The sequence below is a fragment of the Mus caroli genome, chromosome 16 (assembly GCF_900094665.2).
Source record: "Mus caroli chromosome 16, CAROLI_EIJ_v1.1, whole genome shotgun sequence".
Taxonomy (NCBI): Eukaryota; Metazoa; Chordata; class Mammalia; order Rodentia; family Muridae; genus Mus; species Mus caroli.
The window spans coordinates 32761118-32774477 of NC_034585.1; the positions used below are offsets into that span (position 1 = coordinate 32761118).

General features: G+C 44.0%; 1 protein-coding gene and 1 non-coding gene across 2 annotated transcripts in view; both read right to left on the reverse strand.

Annotated features, from left to right (window-relative positions):
• Window positions 1-13360, reverse strand: part of Slc49a4 (solute carrier family 49 member 4) — a 77931-nt gene that overhangs the window by 22021 nt on the left and 42550 nt on the right. The window contains exons 5-6 of the mRNA XM_021184805.2: window positions 10059-10167; window positions 2743-2810 (exon numbers count right to left, since the gene is read on the reverse strand). Coding sequence (XP_021040464.1) covers window positions 2743-2810; window positions 10059-10167 — 177 coding nt within the window. The remainder of the gene's footprint in view (window positions 1-2742; window positions 2811-10058; window positions 10168-13360) is intronic.
• On the reverse strand, window positions 2060-2201 carry LOC115029618. Its single transcript, XR_003835185.1, has one exon. It is a non-coding gene; the product is annotated as a small nucleolar RNA SNORA38 (small nucleolar RNA).

Consider the following 13360-nt stretch of genomic DNA (forward strand, 5'->3'; position numbering starts at 1 on the left):
TTCCCTCTTATAAACTGTCTGGAGTCTACAGCTTACAGAATAGAATTTTAAATTGACTTTTATTCTATTTTTATGCCTTTTCAACATTTTATAATGAATACACATTGGCTCAGTTTTAGAGTTGACACTGAAGTGCAAAGCTGGCTCTTCCAAAACTCACACCCCTGTCATACACACAAGAGCCTCTGAGCATCACTCCTCCAGCCGGACCTGGCCCTGCTCTCCCTCCTGCCCCCTTTTCCAGTTGGGTAGCTGTGCTCTCTTCTCTTCCATGTGAAGGCTGGTTCTCACAGCAGGGTTTGACTTGGGGACTTCAGGCCCTTGTGTGGCTCCACTCCTGCTCTGCTCACCCAGGTCTTGTTCAACATGGCCCTTCATGCTCACTCAAGTCCTCCCCTGCAGTCGGCTTTACTATTTAGATCCCCACAAGAACTTTTCTCGGTTGGAAATTATTTCATGTAAACTGTAAACTTTCCAGGAGCAAGAATACAGTGAAGTTGTGGCAACATATTAGCACCCAGGAAGCCAAAGTAGGAGGGTAGAGAATTCAAGGCCAGCCTGGGCCAAAAATGAGGCCTGAACAGCAGTCTGGGATGGGGTGGGGGTAGGGAGGATGCTAGATGTTATCTCATCAAGCTGAGAACTTTACAGCATTTAAATTATCAAAACTCACTACCCTTTTCCTGAATGCTCACCAACTAAGGACCACAGTGTTCACCTCTCTTCCCACTTCCATTTGTTGCTTTTCTTCCTATCACAGCTCTGGCTGTGCCTAAGTACAGCTATTCTCTCCTGTGGAATTACTTCTACTATATAATAGACATATACCATGTCCTCTCCATTCTGCCTTTAAAACTGACTGTAATGTCTGACTCTATGCAGGTGTTCTTTGCAATTCTTCAGTTCCAGCCACTGCCACCGCCACCGCCTCCTCCTTTCTTTCCTGTATTTATTTGATATGTGATTGACCATGTTTGTTGGTATTTTCTGGAATATCTGACTCTGGATATGAGAGCTGCCACCACTTGTGAGTGGGAAGAATGGACGACTTGCTTATTGAGTAAGGTTCGCTCTCCTTTAGGGGACACTTCTACACACCCTGGAGGATCCCACAACCTAATAAAATGTCTGCCCCAAGATGTGTCCCCAAGGAGATACGAAATGCTTGGTTTGAATTCTGAGTTTACAAAAGATTATTATTTATTACAGAAAGACTGTAAATGATTCTTGCCAAAATTGTCAGGACAATGTGTTTCACAGTCAGTCAAAGGGACTTCCTAGCTCAAACCTTCAGCTTTTGGATTTTATTCAATGCCTTTCTAACAAAAACAAAACAAAGCAAGACAACAACGAACGACAAAACCCCCAAATAAAGAGAGCTGGATTTGACTTCATTCCTGCATCACCCCAGACTGCAAGGCCTATACTGCTGTCCCGTGCAAAGCATGTTGTGTCGTACACGAAGAGGTTTAGATATTCTCTTGATCTCAAATATGTCGATTCACTTCTTCCTGGCAAACTGATCGGCTGGGCTTGCTGTGATGTACTGGCGTGGAATGTTAGTGACGTTCCTACTTTAGAAACACCAAGAGTAGTTTCGCAGGTAGTCATAGGAAGGAGTGATGTTTTTATTTCTAAGATTTCTGGTTTAGAATAAATAAGAACCCTCTTTCTTTTTCTAACCCATTCTAAGAATTTGTTGTCATAATAGGTTGGGATAAAAAAGAGTTTAAGAAAACTGGAGACCTTTACAGATACTTCCATTACAGAGGGATAATTACAGGGACACACCTACACCTGTTAATCAGGGTCTGCCTTCCCATGAGCGCCCAGAGATGCTCTGACAGACAGATGCTCTTTTTGTACTCTGTCATTGTCTTCAGACACACCAGAAGAGGGCATTGGATCCCATTAGAGATGGTTATGAGCCACCATGTGGTTGCTGGGAATTGAACTCAGGACCTATGGAAGAGCAGTCAGTGTTCTTAACCACTGAGCCATCTCTCCCGCCAGACAGATGCTCTCGGACACTCATCTCCCCACACCTGCCCCCTGCCCCCTCTGTGGGATAGTTGATCCTCTGTGTGTTGGGGGGGAGGGAGACAAGCTGGTTCCAGACCTTTCCAAATCTACCACGTTTCTTTGTCTCCAATTCTTACATGTCCAAGGACAGAGAACAAAAACACACATTTGTAGGAGGATAACACTTGTCTTCTTACTAACTTTACCTTTTTAATTATTTTATTTATTTATTTATTTATTTATTTATTTATTTATTTATTTATTTATTTTTTCGAGATAGGGTTTCTCTGTGTAGCTCTGGCTGTCTTGGAACTCACTTTGTAGACCAGGCTGGCCTCGAACTCAGAAATCCGCCTGCCTCTGCCTCCCGAGTGCTGGGATTAAAGGCACGTGCCGCCACGCCCGGCTTACCTTTTTAATTATTTTTTAAAAATTATATCACATTTTTGGAGTGGTCCCATCTGAGGATGTTGCTCTCAAATAAAATGAAGAGAAGGAGTTTCATTATACTGGAAATACACTTCCTGCCTTCAGAAACCACTTTGGGAGGGACTGCTCCCAAGCAGGCTTCTTGTAGCTGGAATCCGTTCTGCCATGTGAACCCAAACAAGAAGCCATTTCTGGCCTTTTCTTCTGCTTTTTCCTAAATAGTGTTCACATTGGAAAGCCCACTTCTTATCCCTCCCATCTACTTATGAGTTTGATATGAAATAGTCTCACCTTGCCATAGCTATCCCAACAACACAGCCTCCAACTATGGACCAGAATCCAATCCAGCCAGCGTCTACCTGTTAACAAAGTAGCAGGCTTGTTATTAACACATTAATTAGTGTATTCATACAATAACATTAATACAAAACCTCATCAGTCAATATTAACAGCTAGCTAAATGGCAACAAATCTAGGAAATATTTTTAAAAATGGATTAAAATGAAAGGATTCATGTGTAACTAATGAATACAAATTTCTCCATGTATGTATTAATTTTTGTTGGAATGTTTAAATCAACAAAACAATACCATTAAATATTTTCAGGCATGTGCTATACACTAGCATTGTCTAATACTGCCTAATGCTAAGACCTCTCAATAAGAAAGGATAGAAAACGTGGTGGCGCACGCCTTTAATCCCAGCACCAGGAGGCAGAGACAGGCGGATTTCTGAGTTTGAGGCCAGCCTAGTCTACAAAGTGAGTTCCAGGACAGCCAGGGTTATACACAGAAACCCTGTCTCTAAACAAACAAACAAACAAAAAAACAAAAAAAAAAAAAAGAAAGAAAACAGTCCATAACCTCAAGAAGTTTAAATCTAGTTGTCATACATAAAACTCCTATAAAATAATTGGTTGCTAAAACATCTGGCCATCCTTATGACTGTATTGAGTGATAAGATACGTGGGAGGAGAGATGGGGAGAGAGACCTAAGGCTGAGGAAGAAGATGGTAGTATAACCTGGATACAACACATACCCTAGGCCTCATGTGACTCAACTTGGACCCCAGATGCCTGCACTACCAGAAAAGTTCTGGAAGCATTAGGAGGTACAGCCTACCTAGAGGAAGGCGTTTACTGGGTTCATGTCTCGAGGGACTGTGACTTATCCTGGGCGCCTCTCTATGGGAACTTAACTGCTCTGCTGCCCGCCATGACATTTGGCGTCTCTAAGCCCCATAGCAATGTGCCATGCAGACACAGACTGGAACCTATAGGACCACAAGCAAAGCCGTGCTTGTTTCCTATTAAGTAGTTCTATCAAATATGTTGTCACTTTCAAGTCTGATGAAGACAAGTAGATAGAAGAAAGAAAAAAAAAAAAAGAGCTGACCTGGGAAACTGTTTTTATTCTTGCTCCTCGTGAGCTCAGTGACCCTGGTCAATACCCCTCCTACCTACAAAGCGGCGAGGGACACTGTGTGCACACTGAGCTTGGTGAGCGGCACACAGCAAGTGCTCACTAAGCGGCAGCAGCAGCTCCCACCTCAGGACGCTTCTCCCATCTTAGCTCTTCCCGCCTTCAGGCCCACGTGCTGGGGCACTTGACACCTCTGCCTGTATTCCTACGGCACCTGTGCAGGCGTGTTCGTGCCCTGGTGCCCATGTGGAGGTCACCTTCTGGTGCTGGCCCCACCCTGCCTTTTACTCTGCTTGAGCCAGGGTCTCTTGTTCCAGGCTGCTAAGATGGCCCTCAAGCTTCAGGAGCTGCTCCTGCCTCTCTCTCTTCTCACTGCAGGAGCACCAGGTCTGCAGACTCAGCCTCCACCACTGTTTTTACCAGGTTCTGATGACCTACGCTCAGGTCCTCGTGCTTGTGTGATGAGCCCTTTACCCGCTGAGCCTTTGTCTCTCTAGCACAGCCACACACACTTTCATCTGTCCCCTGGGTGAGTGGCAATGTATGTCAGCAAGAATGTGGGCCTAGCTGTACTGATGCTGACCTTTTCAATCCAGTTAGGGTCTTTTTCCTTTGTTAAATTAAAAATTAAAGCATAATTTTAAATTATGCTTTAATATCTGGTGTGATCATGGACTCTGTATCTCTCAGAGTTTAAACATAGAAAGATACCAGGAAGAACTTTTTAGGATTTGCAATACTAGTTTGTCACAGATATGCAAAATTCAACATCATTTAAATAGACTTGCACACTTCCTTACTAGAACTTATTGAGAACTAGAGAAAGTGGTTGTCTTGTGGCAAAGACTCATCTATGGTCTAGTGCATGTGTTGGAACCGAATCCCCGGTGAGACACTACAGAGAAGAGGGGCCTTTTATAAAAGAAGGTCTGCCTCGTCCTCTGCTGTGTGACGGTGCAGAGAAGGGGCATCTGGAGGCAGAGAGTAATCTGGCAGATATGGAGCCTGCTAGTGTTCCAGAACTGTTAGAAATAAATTCCTGTTCCATCAACTTCCTAGTCTAAGGTATTTTGTTAAAGCATGTGGTGTGGGCTGAGACAGGCACACGTGGTAATCTGGATTAGTATCGTGGTTGGGAATTACAAACTCTGGGAGGAAATCCACCTGAAGCCGGGAGAGTGCGGCGGCGGCAGGCAGAGTTATGGGAGTATGATCTAGGCAGGAAGGGAATGCAGAACGACAGGCTGGGCGTCTGTAAAACTTCCTTTAGGGGTGTCTGCTTATTTCAGAACATGTATTTAAGGGACTGACACGTGGTTCATTCATCTCATTCACCTATGAAAGAAAATATGGGTTTGGAGTTCACTGTAGGGTGAGGACCTTGTGACAACAGACTTGACGTGGGACCCTGATGGGCACACCGCACACTGGAAGTGCAATGGCCTTTCATGAGACTAAAGTTTAGATTTAAACGGTTCCAGTCCTTGAAATCAGACTAAAGCAGTCCCTAGGTTCTCTCCAGAAAACAGATAAAACCTCACAATTCTCTTTGGAGAAAAACCAGCACCCTTTTGCCATCCAGGTGATCTCCTTACAGTCTGCGCCTAACGCTCAGCCAGACATCTCTGTCACAGTAAAGCAGACAACAGGCCAGAGAACAGGGCCTGAGGTGCAGACTGTGAATGAACACTGCCGGGGGATGGAAGAGGTAAGTATGTCTGTAGAAATCTGTACACTACAACAGAACAAATCAAGACTTATCACTCAAAAACAGTTAAAACTCAAAGGAATTTAATAGTATCTTACAGCTGAAGATTGACGTGTTGAGCTGGAAAAATGATAGATAAAATATCCAGTCAGAAGCACTGAAAGGTAAAACGACAGAATGCAGTGCAAAGGTGTAAGATGTACGGCTAGAGGTGCCACATGACAGGAAATGCAGCACAAAAGTATAACACGTATGGTGCCACGTGAGAAACTGGGGAACATAAATCTTAAGGAGATGTTGGCTAAACATTTCTAGAAACTGAAGAGACAAGTTCTACATCCAACGAGTCCTACAAACCTCAAGAAGCATGACTGTGGGGCTGGGGGTGTAGCTCATTGGGAGGGTGCCTGCCGATCATGAACAAAGCCCCAAGTCAGAGCTCCTGCATCTCACAAATGGAGCATGGTGACAGGTGACGAGTTCCTGTTGCCAATCTTGTTTTAATTTTTAAACAAAAATTAAAATCTATAGATGTTATACTTGTAAAACAAAACAGGTTATGTTCTTATAACCACCTCCCACATTGCAAAGGATTATGGAAATATTTTAAACTAAATAATAATGATGAGCTTAAACACATTCAGAGAGGTATGGGCATAGATTCAAATGCAATAATAATAAGAGTACTACTTAATTAAACTTATGAGATGGGATGGGCAATCCATACTTTTTTTTAAAAAAAGAAATTGCCTTAAAATGGATATATTTAAGTTGAAAAATCAAAGACACTCAGAGGCATTTATGTTTAAAAATTAGGAAAAGAAGCAAAGTAACTCCTTCCTATAGATGAGAACAGAAGAACATGAAGAGGAAAGAGTAAATCAACAGGATGTTCAGAAAAGAAACATTCAATAAAAAGCTAGTGGAATTACTCGAGGAAAAGCTATGTGAGGAGACACTGGTGTCCATGGCAACTAGTATCCTGAGAAACTGCTCCTGGAGGGCCAATCAAATCACCAGAGAGCAGATGGCCAGGACACTGAACACAGGACACTGGCTGCTCTTCCAGAGGTCCTGAGTTCAAACCGCAGCAACCACACGGTGGCTCACAACCATCTGTAATGGGATCTGATGCCCTCTTCTGGTGTGTCTGAACACAGCTACAGTGTACTCATAAACATAAAATAAATCTTAAAAAAAAAAAGTTGTCTACTGAAATGTTAATGTAGGACTGCTTTAAGAAATCTATTTTTACTTAGTGTGTCCGTGTGTTTGCTATCATGCATATGCACCATATGTATGCAGTGCCAAGGGAGCCGGGCGAACCCTGAAACTAGAATTATAGATGGTTTGGGGCTGCCATGTAGGAGCTGGGAACTGAACCTGAGTCCTCTGGAAGATCAGCAAGTGCTCTTAACTGCTCAGACATCTCTCTAGCCCTAATTTTGTAACTTTTAAAGAAACAGATTCAATATTTAAAACAAAAATTTTTTTTCACAGAAAAGTAAATGGCTTAAACAGTAAGATCTACCAAATATTTAGAGAAGAACAGAAGATCAAACCCATATATTTTTTAAAAATCTCTTTTTCTTTTTTGAAATGGGGTTTCTCTATGCAGTTCTGGCTGTCCTGGAACTCAGAGAGATCCACCTGCCTCTGCCTCCCGAGTGCTAGGGTTAGAGGATGTACCACCACGCCTGGACATCAAACTCAAACTCATAATCTTATATGAACTCTTAGAATAAAAGAAAAGAGAGAATATGTCTCAAACTGCATCAATACCAGCACAACCTTGATACGAGCGCTAAGGCTGTGGTTCGGTCGGGAGAGTGGTGACCTACAGAGCCTGGGTTGATCAGGGGAAAGCCAAGTGCACTTCTAGCCCAGGGGAAGAAGAAGCAGGAGAACCACAAGTCCAACGTCACCCTTGGCTACAGAGCAACTTCTAGGCCAGCCTGGGCTACTTGAGAGCCTGTTTCAAAAGCAACCAAACAAACCCACAATCCTTAAAATCCCAAACAGACAGGACAAGAAAGGAAAATTATAGTTCCATCTCATTCTGGAGCCCAGCCAACCCAGGGATCCTCCAAACCCCAACAGAGCACTGACAGATTAGTCCAGGAACAAACGGTAAGGAAGCAGAGGTGTCACTCTACTTCATTTCAATGATTGAAACTTTGGCTGGGCAGTGGTGGCGCACACCTTTATTCCCAGCACTTGGGAGGCAGAGGCAGGCGGATCTCTGAGTTTGAGGCTAGCCTGGTCTACAGAGTGAGTTCCAGGACAGCCAGGGCTACACAGAGAATCCCTGTCTCAAAAAAAACCAAAGCAGGGGCTGGTGAGATGGCTCAGTGGGTAAGAGCACCCGACTGCTCTTCCAAAGGTCCAGAGTTCAAATCCCAGCAACCACATGGTGGCTCACAACCATCNAACCACATGGTGGCTCACAACCATCTGTAACGAGATCTGGCGCCCTCTTCTGGAGTGTCTGAAGACAGCTACAGTGTACAGCTACATATAATAAATAAATCTTTAAAAAAAAAAAAAAAACCAAAGCAAAGCAACAACAACAACAACTGACTTAAACATCGTATCAAACAGCTGTATGTCCCGCATGGCTACTGTGCTGTTTCCCTAGAGGATTCAAGGATGTACACTTATGAACTAGGAGCAAGCGAGGATTTTTTTTTTCCTCTTTCTTCTGCAATAAAGTCTTTGCTAAATCTGACACCTAGCCTATTGAAAAACTGGAGTCTGTTGATTACTCTTTTCTAGTTTAAAACATGGAGCATTAATTTCCAAGAGTTTTGCATGTCTAATAGGACTGTTAAATTCTACATTGAATGCTGTGGGTGGTAAACATAGAAAGTGCACTCTTTAGTTGTCCTCTATGCTTGGTGACTTCTGTCTGACAGGCTGCACTGTGGAGGACGGCCCTGTGTATGCTTATGGTAGAGAAGAAAAAGACTTGGGCCTGTGTTTGGGAGGGCTACACTGTCACAGTAGCCTGTGGTCTTCAGGGCTTGCTGCAAGCTTTGCTAACGGTGGTTCATACAGAGTAAACCTTTGTCTACAGAAGGGATGGTTTTTCATTCTGCACTTAATATTCATGAAACCTGGCTTGACAGCATAGGCCTGTAAGCTAAAAGCCTACTTGCATTATGACTGAATTCAAAGCCAGACCTGGGCAACTTAGTGAGGCCCTGTTTCAAGGGGGCTGAGGTCCTGGCTCCATACCACAATTCCACCTCTGTTGTCTTTGCTCTACTTTCAACTCTGTGGCAGGCTACCAACTAAGCCCCTTGGAGCTCTAGGTATGCAGGCCATTTCTCAGCCAGGGTTACAGGGGCAGGAAGGAATGACCCTATTTTGGTCTACTAGCAAGCCTCCTCCTCATTCCTCTTTTCTATTTTTCTGCAAGAAGGGTGGGCAAGAGACTTGAACAGGTAGTCACAAAACAGGACATTCAAATATCCGCTAACAGTTGAAAAAGAAAGTCCAGATGTCCCTGTGAATGCACACAAGGCTCAGTCACTAGCACATCTATGAAAAGGCTTCAAACACCGCTGTATAGCCACGTGTTCTATTGACGGGCAGCAGGAGAAGCACCAGCTGCTGCTGACAGGACTGTAAGGGATACAGCTGCCTCAGACGGGACTTACATTGCCTGTCAGAGGAGGCATACGGAAAAAGCAGCAGTTCCATTCCAAAACACACAAGCAAAAGGAGTGCAGGAGGAGCATTGAGAACAGTACATGAGAATGGTCACACAGCCCCGCTGTGACAGCAAAGAGTGGGGGACAACCCAAAGGCTCATTAAAAGCAGATGGCCAGACTGTTCACTCAGAGCAATGGTAGCACAGTGGTATGCTGGTTCTCTATCTGCCTCGTCTACCAGGCTGTCTGAAAGCAAAGAGAATGCAGTATAGGCATCGAGCATGGTGGAAAGGTTTAAATTTGTATATGTGTGTGTATGTGTATGCATGTGCATGTGTGTGTGCTTGTGTGCATGCAGGCTGGAGAACAATGTGTGGAGAATCAGATCTCTCCTACTATGTGGGTTGCGAGTATCAAACTCAGATCGTCATGGTTTTACTCACTAAGCCATCTTGCTGGCCCATGGTTATGTTTTATAAAAAGGAGGAGGCATCCTAGTTCAGAGACAAGAAAGTACGTAGAATAGCAATATATCTGATGATGAGTTTGTAATTCATCAAGTATGAAACAAGGATGAAGGATAAAGTTACCAAAACTAAGGCTTTTTCTCTTTTGTTTATCAGTATTAACAGCAGCCAAAGAAATGCGAAACTCAATGCTGATGTTAAAAATCAAGTTTTCAACTGTCCCAGAGGAAGGAATCTTGTTTATTTAGGTAACACTTTACCTAATCTTTGAAGCTAAAACCAAAACTTATCACCATTATTTATAAATTAAATGAGCTAAAATACCAACAATATATACAGGTACAAATACTTACTTGACTGACATGCACTGGTGTTAAAATTAAGTCCAGAACTCCAGACCAGCCAGCAAACACACCAAGTGGTATTGCGTATGCTAAAGCAATCATCAAAAACCTCAAATTGCTGCAAAAGAAAAGATTATTACAAATTTAAAATGTAGAATTTGAACTATTTATAAAATACTTAAGTCATTTTGAAACCGGAACACAGAATAAGAAGTATGTGTTCATTTTGTTGATAAACTTGAGATTCTCTAACATTTTATTTTCTTATAAAAATGAACTCTGTGGCCACCCAGCCCTAAATGGGATGATTTTATCACAGCCCTGCCCTCAAGGTCAGTAGATGGGAAGACTGTAAGAGCCAGAGTTGGTAGAACCAGGGAACCAGGACAGAGGCACATACAAACTCAGAGACCATGGCAGCATGGGCAAGACCTGCCCGGATTCAATATACACAAAATCCAGCATTGAGCGGGGAGTGGACACAAAGTCTCACCCTTACCTACCCAAGAAGCTCTTTGTACCCTACATCTGCCGGGAGCAGGAAAATCAGTTTTCTTTAGTGGAATCACAGGGTAATATCAATCACACTCCAGGGCAGGCCCCACGCTCAGAAATAGTTAGCTAACACAAAGCGGACCCCACAGTTCTTTTGTTTTGTTTTGTGTTTGGCTTTCTTAAGAGAGAATACGAAGCTGGGTGGGGAGGGGCATGGGTAAGAGCCTGAGATGAACTGGAGGAAGGGAAAGATTATGACCAATATATATTATGAAAGTTACAAAGCCCCAGCAAAACAAGAGATTGCATAAGTATCCTTTCACTTATAGTTGTTTAAATCCCCAGTGTTTGCTGTGCTGTACACTGCATGTTGTTATATTGCACGTAGGAGGCTGAGGCAGGACAGTTACTTTGAGTTTGGGGCCATGAGTTCTAGAACAGCCTGGGTTACCTCATCTTAAAAAAAAATCAAAACAAAACAAAAGAAAACCCATATAGCATCTAGGAATGAACCAGGAAGGCCAGGGACTAATATGAAAGAGAGAGAGACAGGGAGGAAGGGAGAGAATAAGGAAGGGGGGGGAGGGGCGAGAATCTTAAACCTAACTACAAGAACAGAAACAATCTAAATAGATGCACAGTCTATACTCTCAGCCTACATGTAAATTCAGTGTAGTCACAACTAAACTCTTGTATTTTTTTTCCTAGAAACTTAAGAAATATGAAAAATAAAATTCCTTAAAAAGCTAAGTCACCCTTTAAAATGCTTGGTGCAGAAACCCATGTCCTGAGATAGTAAAACTAACTGCTTGGCCAAGGCAGTGACAGTGTAGCACTGGCTCACAACAAAGATGACCACGAAGACGGAGACAGAGAAATCCTACACATGGTGCGATGGCACTGCCGGCCACGTGCCAGGGATGCTTCCAGATGCTGCTCACCATCTGAGGAAACCCCCCCCCCCTACACTGGATGCCTACACCGGATGCCTGCACCGGATGCCTGCACCGGATGCCTACACCGGATGCCTACACCGGATGCCTACACCGGATGCCTACACCGGATGCCAACACCGGATGCCTACACCGGATGCCTACCCCGGATGCCTACACCGGATGCCTACACCGGATGCCAACAACATTTACTAAGGTAGGATAAAGATGCAGCTGTGAAAGAAAAAACCACCAAGCAATAATTTAAAAAACTGTGCAAAATTATTAGGCAGACAGCAGACCGGGAGTAGATACTTGAAAGTGTTTAGATGGAAGAGAGATTTATACTTAAGATATGCAAACCATTTAAGAACTACCATTAAAAATTGGGCAAAACTGTGGAGAGCAATTTAAGTAGATGAAGTCTAATAAGCCACAAATCATAGGATGAGAGTCTGAACCTATTAATTATGACCTAATATAAATTAAATAAAACATAGCTCACAGCTGTTACAGTGGTAAAATCAGATAATTACAAACTGTTGATAATGTGACGTCCGCTGGGCATCTTTGAGATCAGCCTGGTGATGCCAGGCAAGCTGGGTATAGAGAACCTTATGGCCTAACAATGCACCGGGAGGCACATTCTCCAAAAAGACTCAGATCTATGTATGGCATGGGAGGGCATCACCGCGGTTGTGTCTTGGCAGCAATGAACTGGAAGCAGTCCAGGTACATAATGGATAGGGGGATAAAAGGTGACTGGCTAACCCTGAGGGCCATTTGTTTACTGAGCAGTGGGGAGACAACTTGAGAAGAAAGAGAGCTCTCCACACATCAAGGACTACCCTCACCAGCAAAGTCATGTAAAACAAAGACAAAAGAGAGACCTAGGGCTGTGGCTCAGTGCTGGAGTACTGGCGTAGTGAGCACAGGGCCTGCCTCAATCCTCAGGGCCACTGACAACCAAATGCAGTGACAAACTTGGTTTCTTTAAAACCCCAGTTATGCTGTTATGTTATGATCCACCTCTCTAGCTGCAAGTGTTTGCATGCTGCCTGCTGCCTCATGAGTTCCTTTAATAGTTACTTGGACCAGGACCTAGACTGGGGACTCACCTTGCATTTGGCTTGAATCCCTGGTGTGGGATATGAGGCTGTTTCAGTTTGTCCACAGCCACTACCCATGACTGCCTTGTGCTCTAGGAGGGGCATGATCTTTGTCAGCTGCACACAGTTTAATTCTGGGGACTCTGGAGAGGTATAAGTGGGAGAGCCCCGAAAGGGCTGGGAGGGCCTCCGGCAAGGCTGCTGTTCCCCTCGCTGCTCCTGCTTGCTGCAGTTGGGGTTTGACAAGAAGATGGCCGTATCCTGACTACAAAGATTGGTTCTCCAAGGAACCCAATGACCCTAACCAGCAGGAAGAAGCCTGGAGAGATCTATGACCTTTCCCCTCTAACCTTTCTCTCCTACCTAGTTGTTGGGGGTTAGAAGGGATTGGGGTGGAATAAGGATTGGAAGGGAAGTGCAGGTATAAGAACCAAATCAAAAATAGCCCCCAAAAGAGCCACCAACCAACCAATTAAACCTAAAGCTAAAGGGAAGCCCCACCTCAGTGCAAAGGTTTGACTAAAAATTCACAAGGAACACAAAGGACAGAGTCCTGTCTAACCACAGAGTGCAACATCTACAGACCTGACCTGGGGATGAAGGAGCTGGAAGTAAGTTTCCAGTGAGAGCCAGCTGAAGAACAAGGAGACTGACAGATATAAGAATTCAAGCCAAGGGGGCTGGCAAGATGGCTCAGTGGGTAAGAGCACCCGACTGCTCTTCCGAAGGTCCAGAGTTCAAATCCCAGCAACCACATGGTGGCTCACAACCATCC